This window comes from Cupressus sempervirens, chromosome 2 (assembly GCF_028749045.1).
Source record: "Cupressus sempervirens isolate cs-2001-9-10 chromosome 2, ASM2874904v1, whole genome shotgun sequence".
NCBI lineage: Eukaryota > Viridiplantae > Streptophyta > Pinopsida > Cupressales > Cupressaceae > Cupressus > Cupressus sempervirens.
Genome location: NC_143119.1, coordinates 54,659,268 through 54,678,865, shown reverse-complemented (window position 1 = coordinate 54,678,865; position 19,598 = coordinate 54,659,268). Strand labels below are relative to the sequence as shown.

The following is a 19,598-nucleotide window of genomic DNA, read 5'->3' as shown; positions in this document are numbered from 1 at the left end:
CTACACGGTGGGTTGATTGATCTGTGAATTGCATTGCGCTACGCTCTGAGAGATGTGGGGATTCCAGGGTGAAATCCACTACGCTCTGCATCTTACCACTTTCATTTTTTTCCTCCAAACACAAATAGGGCATGACTAGGGAACCCCATGAAATGGGCGGTGGTGATGAGTAGTCACAACAAAACCCATATAAAAACCATTCTAAGTCATCATCTAATATCTGGCAAGGAATATTAGACCCACAACAACTCATAGCATCCTCAAACGAATCATCAAGGGTGTCCATACTATCTGAACCCACAACTCTTAACTGAACATCTATTACTATCATTTGGCCCTACATACATGATTCCATGTCATGCTGCAAATCCATAATGCCAAAGCCTAAACCAGCCCCCATTGACTCCGTTATAACACCCAGGTCACTAATATCACAACTAGGTGACTCCATTCATGCATCGGTCCCACCTGAGGAAGTCATTGCCTCTTGAACTGAATCTTCACTGTGATAAATATCATAAACATCAATGCTCACACTCTTTGCAAGGTCTCTAATAATAGCTAAGTTCCTCAAGAGAATCTCAAAATTCAGTGGTAATAATTGCATCATCAGCCTCTGCACTATACGTAGCAACAACTCTAGAATCCTCAACCTATTGAGGCTTAGTGTTGCTGTCCACTAATGACACTGACACATCCACATTTCTTTGGGTAGAAAGACTATCATCACCACTACGGATAGGAATAGTGGGTTTTGAACTAAACATAGGTACATTTGCATCGTGAACACCTGCCGAGGGAAAGTCAAGCCTTCTCCCCTACATTCTTGGTGTCGGTCTACTAAAAATGGAATTCATGTATCTTGCTTCCCTATCTACCATCACTGGATCTGATAGCCTTGCCTCCAATCTCTTGTGATGTAGCGTAAATCTTTCCATACTCTCCCTCAAAGCATTCATTTTCTTGCTATATACCACACTACTTTGCCAACTACCAGAACTACTAGTTCTCCTATGTGTGTCCACAGCTGGAAAATGCAAGAGTGCTCGTCACTCCAAATACAACAACGGATTTGAAATAATGATGAATTATGGTCCCCCATAGGAAGGTAGGAAACCGTGTTGATACCATTATAAAAAGTCTAATGAATTTATCACTTCAACAATACCAAATTTCTTCACAATTTAGTTGTTTGACATTTCGTCAAACTCTTGGTGAGCAACTTTGTTATCACTATATATATGATGATTTGGAATGTATTTGCTTCTTTGTGTTTCTTGAGAGAAATACATATATAATACAAATTTTAAAAATAACAATGCCAAATAAAATTTGAAACAATTGCTGGTATTGTATTCACTAATTCTGTTTTTGCAGCAGTTCATACATCATATCTATGCAGGTACAACCAGACAACCAATTTATTAAAATTGTAATAAGCTGATAATGTCTTTCCAATTTCAATAGAGAAGTGCTGGCCTCTAACAATGTAATCACAACCCTTGGAATGTGATCCCAGGCTAGAAATAGTGATCTGCAGCCCTCTAATTGTCAACGCAGGTCTCCCAAATGCAAATGTAGGCCTCCAAATTGCAAAGGCAGGCCTCCCAAGTACAAATGCAGGGCTGTAATTTCGTTGCAGGCTCTGAATGGCATTGATCGCTGCCCAATTTCGAGTCAAAAGTAGCTAACAGTACACAGTTCAGCCCTCTATTTGAAAGCGTTGGTGTTTTCTAATGTAAGAATACTCAACATATCACTCAGTTTAATTGCAAATCTCAACTGATTCTTGCACAAAGAATTCTCGGATACAATGGACACAGATACAGACGCCAATGCCAATTATTATACCTCAGCAACAATTGATTTCTTCCAAGCAATATGAATACAGAAGTGGAAGAGCCAATAACTGAAACTTAAACCCTTATACTTCAGCAAGGGATTTGAAAACAAGACTCAAAAACCTTCACAAGAGATAAAATAAAATCAATAGACAAAATGGATGATGAATTCTCATAATGGGAGCCATATTTATAATCTTAATTGTGCAACATAGCTTTTACCACACGCCTTTCACTTAAAGCCTTTTTGCTCTATGCTTGGCAAATAATATAATTTATTAATTTCCTTTTGGCTCCCAAAAATGACCTTTTCAACCGTATCATGATATTTTCACACGTAAGGTCATTACTTCTTGTGCCCAAGACTTAAAACTTTTCAACCCAGTTTCAACGAGCTACAACACTAAGGTGATCAACATACAAATTCAACAAAAATAACAACCTCAACATATTTAGTTGAATAAGAAAAACAATTCACATATCCTGCGAAAATGACTGAAGAAGCATTAGAATCAAAATCTGACAACACATGAGTAATCTTGATAAAGAAAAACAATGAATGAACTTGACGGGTTGACTTACTAAAAATAGATGCTCCCTCCAAACTTCTTGGAGCCCAAACCAAAAGCCAAAAATAAAAATTGAGAGCATCACTCAACTCCTCTAGCTCAATTGAGCTCACAAGAACTAACTATTGACTTACAATAAATCGTTAGTTCCTCAAAACGGAGCCAAAACTCACCATAGGTCACCGCAAAGCCTAATAACTCCACAATTGAGACCCTCGAATCCCACTGTTAGCTCACAAGGGTCGCAATGATGAATTGACCAAGTGAGCTGGAAGAACCTACTTAAAATGGGGATATTACATACTTGTATGTTAAGTCAGTAATCTCTTATCTAATGGTGCAATCCAATAGTCTTCCCAATCTACGTAATGGATGTGGTAAAATGTATTCATTTCTTGGAATCCTGTTGTAAATATACTGGAATAGCTTATTCTTTCGTATGTTGAGGTTTATCATCCATATTTTTGCCATTATTACATTTATGTGCTCAAATTTGTAATTAGTTATCTACTGTGAAATCCCATTTTGTATTTGTATATCTATCAATTGGGGTTTGTTTTGTTCATCTTGTTTAGTTTTATCTTTTGTCCTTTTTGTAGTTTCAGGTTAAAAGTAAACCGAAAACCACAACTACCATTATCATATGAGGGTGATGCCCCTCTCAAATGCAAAGGAAGATTGTAGTTAGATAGTGATCCGATTGTAGTCTCTCCGACTGTTGGCACAATTGTCATTGCTTGCTAGGCAAACAGGGTCAATTTTTAAAATTATATTATAGTGACAAATATGTTTACTAACAAGGTTCATGCCAAACCACATTATTGGAAGGAGTTTTCAACTTTCAAGTGTGTTGTCTTGCATTTTGTCACCACAAAATGTAGGTAGCAGTACAAAACTTTTTCAACTTAGTTTCGCATTTCTCTGAGTTTAGTTCATTATTTAATTGGTTAGTATTGATCAACCAATCAACTCCAATTAATATAATGAATCCTTTTATTGAAGGCTTTCGTCAAGTCTTTTTCATTTTTCTGTTTGTCAAACCTATGCTTGATTTTTGAGGCATTCATTGTGCTTTTCTTCATTTTTGACTGTGGGTTTGTTAGTTTTTAATCCTTTGGTTTAGTTGAAGTCATTGCTTTTGGTTTTCCCTTCGATTTGATCTATCTTAGGGTCTAATCAAAGTTGACAATCAAAAGATATGACCAATTTAGTGCCCAAAAGTGGACCTTATAGGTGCAACTACATGAATTAAAAAGTCATGTTATATTTTTAATTTGACTTCCACTTTTTGAAAAATATAACATAAATTTACTTTATGTTATGTTTTTAAGTTACTTTTGCATTTAAATTTTTACTTAAAGTAATTGTCGTGCACTTTATGTTATATTTTTAAGTTGAGTTTGTTTTTTGATTTCTCACTTAAGTGATTGTATTATTTATATAGTTCGATTTGATTTTTTATTTTTAAATCAAATACTCTAGCAAATATTACTTATTAAATGATATTTGCACATTATATTTCTAACATGATAATGTGAATATTATTTATGTCCCATTTAAGTGATATTTCATCAAAATTAACTTGACATGTGCTTAATTCATCACTTAAGTTGTGAGCAACATGCTTACATGCAAAATACACAATTGCATCCAATGATTTTCAATGCAAAAAAATGCAATCACACCAAAAAGGTGAGACATGCATATTGCAAAAATACGCAATGACACCAAAAATATGAGTTGTGCCTTGGAGGTCAAGTTTAAAACATGTTATTGCACCAAAAAGGTGAGTTTTACCTTGCATGCACATTTTTAAAATATGTAATGACACCCAAAAGGTGTGTTTTTCCTTATGGAGGTTATTTTTGAAAGTTTTAAAATGTGTAATTGCACCAAATATGTGAGTTTTGCTTATAACATATGCATTTGCATCCTAGAAACCTGTTTTTGAAGATTCAAGGGCAAAATACTTGATGTTTTCTTCCTCCAAGAACATGTTTTTCATAAAAAATGCTTAGATCTGCCATATAATGGCTTGAAATCCATCACAAGAAGGGCATTTTTGAGTTTATATATATGCATCTGGGGTCCATGATTTTGCAAAAACAGAAATGACTCATATTTTTTGCATTTTTGAACCACATTTTGGCTAAAAATGCCCAGATTTGTGGTGGTTTTGATCACTTTTTGGCTCAAATAGAAGTCATTTTGGCATTTTAATCCATATATATACTAATGAAGAACACGATTTTGCCTTTAGATGTCAAAAAAACTTCATTTCATGCCTTTTATGAATCACGTTTTTGCTATAAACGCCCAGAAAATTGGGGTTTTTATCCACTCTTTTGCATTTTGGTGTCAAGTTTTTGCATTTGGGTCTATGTATATGCATTTGGGAAAGTCCTTGCATTCACAAGTAAAAAATGACTCAAAATCATGCATTTCTTGGCCACATTTTTGCAAAAACAGCCCAAATTTTTGCATTTGGGAAAGTCCTTGCATTCACAAGTAAAAAATGACTCAAAATCATGCATTTCTTGGCCACATTTTTGCAAAAGCGGCCCAAATTTTTGCATTTGGAAAAGTCCTTGCATTCACAAGTAAAAAATGACTCAAAATCATGCATTTCTTGGCCACGTTTTTGCAAAAACGGCCCAAATTTTTACATAAAAGGCCATGTTTTTGTTAAAAAAAATTAAAAATTAACATTTCAGCCCATACATTTGGATCAAGAAGGGCCGTTTTTGAGTTTCAATGCATGCTATTGCCTTTGGCGACTATGTTTTTGGCATTCTTGTGTCAAATTCAACCCTTCATTGCTCATTAATATTTGTTGAATACAAGTACGGAAGAAGTCAAAAAGTTGTTTGAAACTCCAAATTTGAGGGAGAATTGGTCTTCAAAATCTATAAATCTTGCTATTTTGGATCATAACTTTCAAGTAAGTGGACATTTTCAAACTTGCTCATCCATTCATGCTTATCTTGCCATTTCCATGCATACTATGACTTGTTATTGCATGTTTGTCCATATATATGCCATGAATAGTGCATTTTTCCTTTAAAAATGATGAAAATTCGAATTTTTATACTTTTGAATTTTGCTTAAACTCCAAATTCGAATTTGCACACGAAAATAATTTGTCTCCTGGCATGTTTGAGTTTAAAACCAAAGTTATGTGTTTGTTTTGTGCTTGTTTTCGTTATTTGTTTGCTTGCTTTCTTGTTTTTCTTCTTTTGGAAGAAATTCAAGTTCTTTTCCAAGAACGTTTCACTTTGCTCCACCTTTCACCTCTTTGTGCAAGCACATCGTTTCATTACATATTCACCATTACATGCCAAGGCACATTGCATCCATTCCTTTTATATGCAATTACAATACATGTAATTCCGGTTTCCTTGTAAAAATGCATTTCATCTCATCCTCCACACTCACTTACATGTAAGCTCATCCTCCATCCGCATTCGCATATCATCTCACTTTTCGTTCCTCATTACATGAGCATATACATTAAATCCGCTTTCTGTGCAATGACATCTTGAGAACCTATTGGCACGCATTCCCATGCACCTGGCATTCATTGCTCAAGGCATCTTTATAAAGACTCTTTCTTTTCCTATATGCATTTACATGTCATCCATCTTTCTTAAGTCCCATTTTAGCCCTCTGCATGTACTTTCGATATCACATCCAATTCATTACATATGTTCCATGAATATCTAATCAATACTCTGCATGTATTGTTCCTCAAAGATCCATTTTGTCAATATTCTCATGGAGTTAGAATCCATACCTTCCACTGATGGATTCAATCCCATTGAAACTTTCATGTTTCAGCAAGTCAAGATATGCTAGAATTCTATAAAGAATGAAGACATTGAGTGAAGAAGACATGCTTTGATTCTCAAGAAGTAGTAATTCATTTGATATTCACCCAATGGTTGTCTGAGAACCTGAGTTCGTGTGGGAATGTGTCAAGCATAGATGGAAAACTCGCAGATTACTCGGCGAGTTTTAAACACTCGCCGAGTATTTAAGCTGGGCGAGTAAATCCCAGAAAAACTCGCAGGAATAAAAACTCGGCTGTTGGGAAAAAACTCGCCGATTACTCGGCGAGTTTTTACTAAAAACTCGGCGATTTTTTTTTAAAAACTCGGCTGCATTGTTTGATGCCAAGAACTATTACTATTTTGCTTCCTGCCATGAGCATTCTGCATGAGAATGCAATTTTGTACGCACTGTGCATTTATATATATCTAAATTCTGCTTGTTTCTTTTGTATTCTCTTTAATTAACTTATTAGATGCATCTTCTCATTAAATTTTGCAAAATAAATGTATTTTTAATTAAATTTCAGCGGTTTTTTTAAGTTCCCGAGTTTTTTTTAAAAATCGCCGAGTTTTTCCCGATCAAACTTTTGGGGGGCTCGGCGAGTTTTTGCTTTTGGCGAGTTTTCCAACTATGGTGTCAAGTACTTTGTTTCAAAAAAAAAAGAAAAAAAAAGGAAGTTGCAGATGCTTGTCGGAAACTTGTTCTGAGTTTACATCAAAACACCATTGAGAAGGTTTTCAAAGTGTTAGAGACTCCAATTTGTGCTGATCTACAAAGGATAATTCATGACAACTTGAGAGAAAAAAGCTTGATCACATCAAGTTTTCAAATCACAATAGACAATTCATCAAAGAGAGTCAGAGGCTATCAAAAGGCATAACACCATGGTTATCAAGGTGAATGTAGTGGCACAAAATATAGGAACTTTTGATCCTGTGATCATCTGGGATTGCATTGCCAAGTACAAGGCCCTTAAGAATAATCCCTAGGATTGTTTTTCAATTCTCTTCTGTCTTCTTTCTTCTTCTTTCATGTTTGTAATTGAAGAGGATGCATTGTATGAAATGATGTAATTACATGTAATACAAGTTGCATGTATAGTTGTATGTAACCCAATACTTTCTCTTTTAATTAGATTAGGTCAAAGTTGGTTGAGTTGCTCCCACTTTTTCCTTCATCTTTTTCTCAACTCCTTTGCCTATATAAAGGAGTGCCACCTCACTCTAAAAATCATCTTTTGTTGTATGTAGGATAGCTCTGCCAAACTTGTGCAAGCATAACTTTGATTGTGTAGTATGAATTTGGGAGAAAACTGAATAAAAGACGCAATTGAATTCAAAGCTTTGACTAAAAGTAATTGTGATAGAGAAAATTAAAAGCTTTGACTATAATTTGTGCCTATTGTCTTTGATTCATGTTATTATTATGTATTCAATAATAGAGTGTAGTGAGTTAAGAAGCAATCAGAGCCGAAGCTTTGACTGAGAGCGATTGTGGTGATACATAGACTAGAAGCTTTGACTGTAGCTTATATTGTAGTCTCAAATTCACGAAGATAGTTAGAATATCCTTTACTTCTGGAAGTCTTTGTGCCTCAATAGTAAAGATTATTCTTATAGCATAGATTAAGATTGAACTAAGAGCCCAATTAGTATGCTTTCAGCCAGCCTTTGAGTTAGTGTTTGTTTATCGATATCACTGTTTACTGCTCTAGATAGAAGTCTTGTTCAAGATTTCATTTTTCCCATTACTCAATCCATGAGTAAGTGGATTCTTTCTTGAAAGTTAAGAGGAAAGAATATTGGTAACACCTTTTAGAAAAATCTCTCAATTTCTTGCTTACCTTGAGTTGATCCAAGGAACGGTGAAATGGGAGAGCCTTCCCTTTAAGTTAGGAGAGACTTTGGCTCACATGCTATGGCTGGTCATCCTATTTTGTGACTGGATTTTATCCAAAACTGTCATTTGCAAAATATCCACCCAACAAGGTAGGCGGTTTTTGTTTGCTCTAATTAGTTGTTCATAAGACTGAATGCTGACCCATGGAAGATTAAACACTTCAGATGAAAATTGCTATAAGGAGGCCCACCCGTGGGCATTGGAAAAACAGGTGTAATGATTTCTTCATCGTCCACACACAAATTACAGCGAAAATGGCTGTCAATCCTTGTTTCATGAGCAACATAGCCTGAATCGACTGTATGTTCACTTGTAGGATTCTTTCCTGTAGAGTTCCAAGGTAATTCTTCGATGGAAATTCCAAATGTTTTAGGAAAGACTCGTAAAAGCATCCAAACCAAATATTACATGTGCTGGCTTGTATATCTTAATTGATTCCCATGAAGTTAACACAGTTTGAATTTTCAACCAAATATGCTGTAATAGAAATACGACTTTATTTAAAATATAAGTATATCAACAGTTTTCTATAGACTGAGTTTCTTATTAATTGAATTATAGAGAAATATGCAGCTGAAGTTTCCTTAGTATTCTCACATCACACCTCGACCATCGAATGTATCACTTCCTGACTCTTGTCACTGCAGATGTAAATATTGCCGCTGGGAACAAATGAAGATTTTTATTGTTTCTGATGGCTTCTGGTTCCTATCGACGCATCTTCAATGAGTTCTCCCCTTCCGCTACAGACAAAGAAATGGTACCCGATAGAGACAATCAATGAATTATTCTTCTTGATGCACAAACTTCTCCTCCAAACACATGATTACTGCAGGACCAGACACTATAATCTACTGCTTGAACAAATACCAAGAGGCATGACTCACATGAATTTGGTTGGCTGTATAAACCTGATGGAGATATTAATTGTTTTCTTCCGATAGTTGTTCTGAACCTTCCAACAATGCTTTGTTACTCCTTGGTCTGCTCTTTCAATATTCTTTCCATATTCCGCCTCTTGATTCCACTAGGTCAGAATGATTCTGACGGAACTGAATCTCTTACTTTCTGCAATATTTTAATTTTTCTTCAATCCAATCTTCGATGCCTTTCTCCAATGCACACAACCAATATTTAAATTGTCATATTCTGGTAAGTTCCCCTGAACTTCCATTTAACTGCTTCATAATTAAACTATTATTATTTTAATCATTATGAGATTTATTGTTACATTATTTAATATTAATTATTTTTTATTAGTTCATTGAACTAAACTAATTAAAAAAAAGATTAATCTAATATGTGTTTACTATATTCATAATGGATATTACATTTCCCAAGCTGGGGAGCCAAATATTGGGGATGTTGATAGAGGATGCATCAGGAAATTTTTATGTATCTGAGTGTGTGCACTATTGCCATGTGGCTTGGCCATTCCAGTGAAGGAATCCAACACCGCTTATCTCCCTTGGATGAATAGCGAGTTGATACTTGACAGTAGGGAGCAACTTTGATCCATTCTATTTCAAGAAAAGCATCCACAACTGCTTTAATTTTGGGAAATTGAATATTGACAGGTGGATGCCTTTGGGGAAGACCAATCTGAAGTTTGGCTGGCTGACCATTTTGAACAATTCAAAAAGAATTGCCTTTTAATAAAAGCTGCCCCCACTTTTCGAATAAGAACTGACTATGGATAGGTGGTTGCTCATCCCACGAATCAATCCAGAATTTGGCAGGCTGACTGTTATGAACAAACCAAAAACAATTGCATTTTTATTAGAGCTTCCCCTACTTTTAGAATAGTTAGAATGGGTGTTCCGTTGGAGGAAAGAGAACAACATAACTTGGGTTTTATTGTTTGCATACTTGGCTTGAACATTAGCTGCCCAAAACTGATATGCATTCATATGAATTTTCCAATTAAGTTTAACTCCAAAATCCTTATCATGCTTGGAAGATGATTTAAAGCCTGAGCCACCTTCCTGCTTAGGTTGACCAAGAGTTCCCATTTAACAAGAGACTATCTAAAGCCTGAGCCACCTTCCTGCTTAGTTGACCACGAGTTCCCATTTAACAAGAGACTATCTTCTTTTGTCTTGAAAGCAACTGGATTACTTGCAAAGGGAATCTAGTTGTTTCAAAGTTCTAGCAGAAATATTCAAGAGAGAGGGAACATGTACAGGCAAGGCTAGAAGGATTGCCTCAATTAATGTCATTTGTTCTCTTGAAGAAAACAATTTATTAGTGCACTTCTCTGAACTTATATTATTTGTCTTCTGGCTTATATGAAATAGTGCAACTGCTCATTTTGCTTGTTTTCCCAAATGTTGAAACTTGTACCATTGGCATATAGTTTAAAGAAGGCGTTTTCCCACAAGTCATTATTCAGTTAAAGTACAACCCTTTATGTTACCAAACTGATTCAAGTTCACTTGAGTGATCGAGTCTCGATGACCATTGTGACTCAGCTAGCTCATTGAGTAATAAAATTTGGATGTATATCTGTTCCAATTTCACTATTTCATGGATCAATCAAATTTGAATTTAGTTTTTATAATAAGTAAATTGATAAGTAAAGTTTGAATCGTATGAAGATCAGAATGAATTTATTTCTCCAGGATTTGCTACTGAAGATTGCCTTATATGTTTCAAGCAATTCAAAAATATTACTTTGTGCTTTGCAATTGACATTGTGCTTTACAAGCTAGAAAGTATTTGGATATATGTTTGAACCTTTTCTAGGTTGAACTCGATCTGTTCATACAGACTATTGAGTTTGATCTCTGAGAGCACTTCTATTTAACTCATCGTATGATGCAGGGGCAGATGAAATCAAAGAGACACGTTTCACTTCTATCTTCCTTGGGAAATGAAAACAGTATAATTCTAACTTTAGGCTTAATACACTTATGGTTGTTCTGAAGCTTACTCTTCTGTTTGCACATGCATCTTGAATGCTTTTTGCTCTTCAATGGTGATCTTTGCAAGCATTTTATGTTTATATGCAGTAAAGCAATCATTAAAACCAGTACCCATGCAGTTCCTGCATGAAGGCTTGAACAGGGGTTTGGCTCTGATGGGTAGAATTCTACATTTCATACCACACGACAATGAAGTGCCACTGTAAGTTTCTTTCTTGTTTAGAGTTCATTGTTTCAATTGCACAACATACCTTTTTATACCTACCATGTAAATGGAATCTCATTGTGTGTAATATCTATAAGGAATACTTCCCAACCTTGTATTAGATAAATCTCAAAACCCCCTTCTTGCCTCTATTTTTGAATAATGTGTATAGTCTGGCTTGAAGTATTGGTCAAACAATTATTTCTATGAGAAGAAAATAGGAATATCTTTTACTCTTTCCTTCTATTGTGTAGAAAATGTATGCAATATACTCAAAAGGAACATTTTAAAGATGGACACTATCTGCATATATTATTTATTTAATAGATTAAAACTCTTAGAGATCATCAGAACAATTGATTTTATCTAAGACATGTAGAATATGGTTGAGCTTTACATCCTTCATTAATAGTATAAAGGAAAACAATTGAATATACTTGCTGTTTTAGTCTTTACATGAACTTTTAGTATATTCAAAATTAAACTTGTTTTCTTGAGATTTATTAAAAAATATATCACATTCAGGGGTTGCAGTAGATAGCATGCGTTGTTTTTTGATCTGTCTTTTCATCCATATAAGCCATTTTGGAAGAATGTTGTGCTGAACATTAGTGAGGAAATATTTATTTTGGATGATCTACATGAAGTGTAGCAGAAATCTGTAAAACAATTGCAAGTACTGATGATTAATCTCCTCTCCCCCAAGTTTCAGAGAAGGGGATGACAGGGTGCGACTTCCCCCACTTTTAGATAAGATTTAAGAATAAATAATCATTAAATAACAAGATCTGCAATAAACAAATAAATAAATATTAAATATTAATCATAATCATATCTAAACAATATTAGAATGACTCAAATATTGATAAATTGAAAATCTATTATAAAATCTATAATTATCTTTGAAATAATAATATAATTAAGATATACTTAGTAACATTTTTTTTTGATAGGTAAAATCCTAGATTATTTGTTATTGTTGTTTAAGATTAATTATTATTATGTGTTAATCTCAAGTAGGTTCGAACCCAAGACCTCTCTGATGAGAGGTTCACAACTTACAATCGTGTTGTAGGCTCCTGCCTATATACTTAGTAACACATTAGAAAACAGTATATTAAATATTACTAATCATTATTAATGAACCGATATATTCGACAGCAAATAAAATTATGATATTTTTAATCAATAGTAATAAAACAAATGAATATAATATAAATTATAGAATAGATGAATGATAATAAAGCTAACGTCACAGTTATTATATCTTTACATAATTAAAACCTCAAATTATTCTAATCCATAACTAACCCTCCTACCATTCAATAATTGATATTTGATTATTAATAACATATACAAGCCTCAATTATTGTCAAAAACCAATAGAAGGTCAAGGATATCCAGCAAAACATAACAAATGGAATGCAGAAGAGACAATCGGAATACCCAACATCTTGACAAATCAAGTTTACATCTGCTTGGCTCCTTCAAAATAGGGGAGAAAATAGACGAATTCATATACGTCTGAGGACAGATAATATCCTCCACACCCTCAATGAAGGTAGATATTATCTCTAACATGGTCCTCATTGTATAAAAATTCTGATGGTGGTCAGATGATCATCATAATTGCTCATCAGTTATTATTTATTTAGGAGTAAAATTAATTGGTTCAAGAGTCAAAGAATTGAGTTGAGGAACTTAACTAAATCCCAATGAAACTAATGAACAACAATTATTCTCCATGCAGAGTGTTACCACCTAAAACTGCACCCTTGTTAAGTTTGACAAAGCCTAACGTTTTGAGGAAACATTGAAACCCTCCTAAGCTGTAGGTTGCTTGTCAAATGGAGTGAATCTCTGGATAAGGCCGGCTTCTAGTTGACCTTCCCTCTAGACTACTGAAATTTCCAAGAAAAGGGATAGAGAAACTTGAATGAAACAATTGATAACTACATAATGTCCCCGATTTTGGCAAATCAACATAGTGGATGGAGTTAGCTCATCATAGTGACCCTCGTGAGCTAACATGGTGTTTTGGGGCTCTCAGTTGTAGACTTACTATTTTTAGTAAGTCTATATTTGGCAGTTGCTATTATTATAGTGTAGTGGATCGCTTCAGCAGTTGGTCATCACTTGCATTTATTAAAGTAATAATTGCATGAGCTCTCATTTTTATTAATCACTAAGTTGCATTATTATAATAATATTTATATTATTATAATAATAACTTTAAGAGATGTTTCTAAAAGCGAGTTGGAAAGTTTCTAGTGTTGAGTTCTTTTGGGAAACTTCCACAATTTCTAAAATGGAGTTTTAAGGAAACTTTGGCGAACAAAAAGCTTATAAATAAGAGCTCATTTCATTGGGAAAAGCACGCTTGATTATATATTTGATTTTGTGCCTTTGTGGCTTTTTCTTGGGTTCTTAACTGTATGCCCTTGCTGATATATAAGGGTTGGAAATTCTGAAATTACACTTGCAATTTAGCTGTTGAGGTATAGCTAAGATTGCCTAACTTCTCTTCTGTTTATCACTGTATCTAAGAAGTGTTATATTCCATCGCTGAAGTATAGTGGATTTGATATTGCTAGATTCTCCTATTGTATTAGTTGTGGCTAAGGAGACAAACATCTTGGTGGGTAATCAATTGCTCCTGTTTGGCAATTGAAGAAAGATTGATTTGTTATAGGGACAGCTGAAAAGTGTCATTATAGCAGATTGGATACTTAATTTCAGATTGGACATGTGTGACGGCTTGCGAAGGAGTGATTATACATCTTGGAAATAACGTGAGTGATCCTGTGCAACGTAACTGACATTAGATGTCAATTCCTCCTGCTGCGTTTCGGTTTGGAACTGGAATTCATCAATATTGGCGCTGGACGTGAAGTCTGTGGCATGCGTTCAATTTTGGCGGCCGATAGTTATATGTTTAAGGTCTGCGATCTTTGGCTAATGCCTTGTGATTAGTTGCTGAAGCTTGCATTTGGGTTTTAGAGCATGGTATTCATCCAATTGAGGCCCGTGTACGCCTCTTAACTGGCTGCGACTGCATTATAAAGGCTTGCTATTTGATAAAAAGAGAGTTGGATATTTCTTTGACATTGCCAAGTTCTTTGTTTCTTTAAATAATTAAGTTGTAATCTGCAATTTGTTTATTTTAATAAAGACAGTGAGGAAGTTGGAGTTTGCATTATCATCGAGTTGGTATAGAAATCATTAGCAGAGCTGAAAGAATGAATTTGCAAAGGTTATTGTGATAATTTCCAAGGTGATATGAACTTTTCAGAATTTGAATTACTAAGTTTTTATTTCAGTATTTTGACTTTCACAAGTGGGGGCTTAATTATTACAATAAAAGTAATCAACGAAATGACAAGCAAATATAAAGTGAAAGAGAATTGGTGTATAAAGAGCAATAACTAGACGGAGTTTTTTAAAGTGGTATCAGAGCAGTTTCTTGCCAACCTGTAGGAATTGGGCTCAGTTTGATCAGTGCTTTATTTTTGTGATTTGGTTTTCAGCGTTATGGATAGTGACAGAGGGTTTGGTATTCATTATACCCGCAGAGGGTGTACTTCTCCACCTGGGGATGGAGAATCTGAGAGACGAGGTATTATGAAATAGTTGGATGAGCTAGTGAATGAGCTGAGTCAAAATCACAAAAAGATGACAGAACTGATTTTGGATCTGAGATTTGAGCATGATATCGCTTTTTTGAAGAGAAAAATTTGATGATATAGTTGCGGCTATAGATGTGCTGGACATTTCTTATTTGTCACCGCATGAGTTGAGCACAGTTGAGGTGGAATGTGATGAGAATTCATATCAGGTTGAGTCAGATGATGCAGTTGTGAGCATGAATTCCTAGGATCATGTATTTGATTGCGATGCAACAATAGTGGGAGTAGGAGCATCCGAGGATACAGTCATATCCACAACTACTTTTGTGTCAGTTGAGCCATCTATTGAGGAGTCTAGTGATATGCATGCGGTTGTTGATGTGTGTTCTAATAATAGTGCGCATGTCATTGATGATGAGGTGACTAATGTTGAGGCAAAGCCAGATCAACACGGTGGTGAGGTTCACTTTGTGGACAATCCTATGTTTGACATGGATGTAGCATTGTCTTATGACAATCCATTGTTTAAGGTTGAGGTTGATCACTCACTTGAGTGGAGTTGGACTCTGTATTCACCATCTGCAGATTCGGTTCAATTTTTTGTTGTAGTTGTTGGTGATATTCCTATGTCAACAGATTTTGATGTGGCTACACCTATTGTTGATACAATTGGCATGTGTGCATATGGTTCTTCTGTAGCTATGTCTTTTCCTGGGTTTGTTGGAGATGATCAGGATTCCACTCCAATATATATTATGTGGGTGGTGACCAAGAAGATGAGTATTTTGAGATTTACTTGTGGAGTTGTCTTCTAGTGATGCTCTGACTTTTACACTATCAACAAAGGTACTGGGTGCTACTTTGCAGGCGATGTTGATGGTCTTGATGATGTTAGTTTGCAATTGGTTCAATGTCAACAGGGATGTCATGCTCTTCATTTGGGATTCAGGTGCAGGTTGAAGTTCACTGTATTGTCCGATTGCTTGAGGACAAGCAATCTTGGAGAGGGAGGATTGCAATGTCCTCGATTTTGGCGGGTCAACATAGTGGATGGAGTTAGCTCATCATAGCGACCTTTCTGAGCTGACATGGTGTTTTGGGGGTCTTAGTTGTAGACTTACTATTTTTAGTAAGTCTATTTTTGGCAGCTGCTATTTTTGGTAGTGCAATGGATGGCTTTAGCAGTTGGTTGTCACTTGCAGTTAATAAAGTAATAATTGCATGAGCTCTTATTTTTATTAATCGTGGAGTTGCATTATTATAATAATATTTATATTATTATAATAATGACTTTAAGAGATGTTTCTAAAAAGTGAGTTGGAAAGTTTCTAGTGTTGAGTTCTTTTGGGAAACTTCCACAATTTTTGAAGTGGAGTTTTAAGAAAACTTTGGCTAACAAAAAGTTTATAAATAAGAACTCATTTCATTGAGAAATGCACACTTGATTATATATTTGATTTTGTGCCTTTTTCTTGGGTTCTTAACTGTATGCCCTTGCTGATGTATAAGGGTTGGAAATTCTAAGAATTACACTTGCAATTTAGCTGCTAAGGTATAGTTAAGATTGCCTAATTTCTCTGCTGTTCATTACTGTATCTAAGAAGTGTTATATTCCACTGTTGAAGTATAGTGGATTTGATATATGCTAGATTCTCCTACTGTGTTCACTGTGGCTAAAGAGACGAACATTTTGGTGGGTAATCAATTGCTGCTGTTTGGCAATTGAAGAAAGATTGATTTGTTATAGGGACAGCTGAAAAGTGTTGTTATAGCAGATTGGATACTTAATTTCAAATTGGACATGTTTGACGGCTTGTAAAGGAGCGATTGTACATCTTGCAAATAACGTGAATGATCCTGTGAAACACAATTAACATCGGATGTCAATCCCTCCTGCTGTGATTTCAGTTTGGAACTAGAATTCATCAATATTGGCACTGGACGTGAAGTTTGTGGTGTGCATTCAATTTTGGTGGCTGATAGTTATATATTTAAGGTCTGCGATCTCTGGTTAATGCCTTGTGATCAGTTACTGAAGCTTGCATTTGGGGTTTAGAGCCCGATATTCATCCAATTGAGGCCTGTGTTCGCCTCTTAACTGGATGCGACTGCATTACGGAGGCTTGCTATTTGATAAAAAGAGAGCTGGATATTTCTTTGACATTGACAGGTTCTTTGTTTCTTTAAGTAATTAGGTTGTAATCTGCAATTTGTTTATTTCAATAAAAACAGTGAGGAAGTTGAAGTTTGCATTATCATTGAGCTGGTATAGAAATCATTAGCAGAGCTGAAAGAATGAATTTACAAAGGTTATTGTGATAATTTCCAAGACGATATGAACTTTTCAGAATTTGAATTACTAAGTTGTTATTTCAGTATTTTGACTTTCACAGCCGGGGGCTTAATTATTACAATAAAAGTAATCAACGAAATGACAGGCAAATATAGAGTGAAAGAGAATTGGTTTATTAAAGAGCAATAACTAGACGGGGTTTTTACAAACTGGAAAAACATGAACACCTAAAATTGCATTTTATTATAGTGGATACCAATATCCATGGAAATGAACACCTGATAATGGTACTAACCCAAATGCATAAAAACAAAATATTACAATCTATTATGGATTATTTGTGCATAAATATTTCATTACTTGTTTGTAAGTAACCAGCACTAAAGAGGAAAAGTGTTTATCTCAGAATATTACTTAGCACTCGAGAAAAACATAGTGAATAACTTGCACAGTAATCACTTACAGAGAAGTGTAAAAGATGTGACATGGCTTCATAGGAAGGTTTTGACAATACTTCGATGTTCACCTTATCAATCAATTTAACACACTGAACTGTAATAACAGATAGGACAAAACAACTTTTTGCAAATGATGTAGACCTGTAAATTTTATTCACTTCCAAAACATCACTGAGTTACAGAAAGTATGAGGCAAAAGACAAGAGGATAGGAAAAATCACCAAGTCTCCTTCACTCAATGATCAGAACTCAAGAATAATGAGTTCTAAAACTCACTAAGTACAATGTCTCAACCACTTCGATCAGATTCAGATTTAATGAATCTGATGTGTACACACAGAGAGAGAGAGAGAGAGAGAGAGAGAGAGAGAGAGAGAGAGAGAGAGAGAGAGAGGAAAGCGTCTAAGCAGAAAAAAAATATATATATATGATGAAGGCATAAATTGTGTGAAGTACTTGAGAAAGGAATGGACATAAATAAAATAATATATATATATTATATGCAAAGTATAAAAGGGTAAATTGTATAGATTCAAAGAAGAGATTATAGCAAAATAACAGAAGCATGAAGTAATTATGTAATCAAAGTATCTATCATTAGTTAAAGCAAGCAACTTAGTCAAGGTGGAAAAGCAATTTGTGTGTAGTGGATTGGTGCTCACAAAGAGAGTAGTGGGGGTTGGTACTTCCAAAAGGTCAGTGTTTGTGAAGTATGGGAATTGGAGCTTCCAGTGAGTTGGTGCGCTCATAAGCATAGAGGTCATAGCCTTTAGTAGGTTGGAGCATACAAACCATTTTGTAAAAGAATAAGTTTATATATAAAGCAATTATTTGTTGTGATTTTCTCTCGCATTGGGTTTCCACGTAAATCATTGTGTCATTGGGTTCATGTGCATAATTGTTTATTTCAGCATTTGAAGTTTAACTGTTTGGATTAAAGTTTTAAATTGGAAAAATCATTATTATACTGATTCACCCCACCCCCCCTCTTAGTGTAATTGTGTGCTCTTTAGAACATACTTCAACAATCAGGGAAACTTTTTTCCAATATTTGGGCACAGCCAAATCCCCTTGTTTAAGGTTTTGGAAGTCTATCAGTTTCTAATTGTAGAAAGTTTGGGGCAGCCATTGATTTTAAAAAGTGGAGGCAAACTTGTCCCATGTAATTTCATTTGTCTTAAAGTTGAGTTTTATCTTAGTGTTTCCCCACCAAGCAGCTACTTCATCAAAGAGGTGATATATCCTCCATGCTGCTTTGGATGTTTTAGAGAAGCTCCTGATTTCAAAATATTGATGCATCTTAGTTAACCAGGCCTTTGCATCCTTTCCGGATTTGGAGCCCGAGAACTTAAGTGGTTTGATCTTTTTAATATCTGTGGACAAGTCACTATCTCTTTTTTCTTTTTGTTTTTTAGTTTGGGTAGGTGAGGCTTGAGTACCCCTTCCACTATGGCCAGAATGCTCAGATTGAGTTCTATTTGGAAGCGAGGAGTGAGTCTCCTCTTGACCCCGCTTGATTTGGGCTTCCATTTCATTCATTTTATTCTCCATGTTTTCCAATTTCGTTTGTGTGTCTTGCAAAACCTAGAGTAGTAGATCTGAGGAGCTTTGGGGATTGATACCACTAGTCACCTCATTGTCCGCAGTGTTTCCATTACTGGCCATGTTTCTACTTTTAAAGTTTCCTATAATGTACAAATGTTTCTTAATCAATATCATGTTCGCATTCAAAAGTATATGATTGCTCAGAAAGATTAAAGACAACAAAAGAAATATTGCTAATTGCTTATTTTATTATGTTTGCAAAATTGTTGGTTGTAACTACAACTTTATTTACAAAAAATTCCTCTTTTGAGGATATAACAAAATAATATTTTAATACAAATCAAATACCCTATTCCTGGGTATTTTGTATAGTTTCTTTTTTGGGCTTATCCTGTCCTATACATGTT

General features: G+C 34.9%; 1 protein-coding gene across 6 annotated transcripts in view; it reads left to right on the top strand.

The window, feature by feature from the left end:
* Window positions 1-19,598, top strand: part of LOC149571031 (uncharacterized) — a 231,434-nt gene that overhangs the window by 196,120 nt on the left and 15,716 nt on the right. For all 6 annotated transcript variants that reach the window (XM_089812594.1, XM_089812591.1, XM_089812596.1 and 3 more), the window contains 2 exons: window positions 10,964-11,021; window positions 11,152-11,266. In XM_089812594.1, coding sequence (XP_089668720.1) covers window positions 10,964-11,021; window positions 11,152-11,266 — 173 coding nt within the window. The remainder of the gene's footprint in view (window positions 1-10,963; window positions 11,022-11,151; window positions 11,267-19,598) is intronic.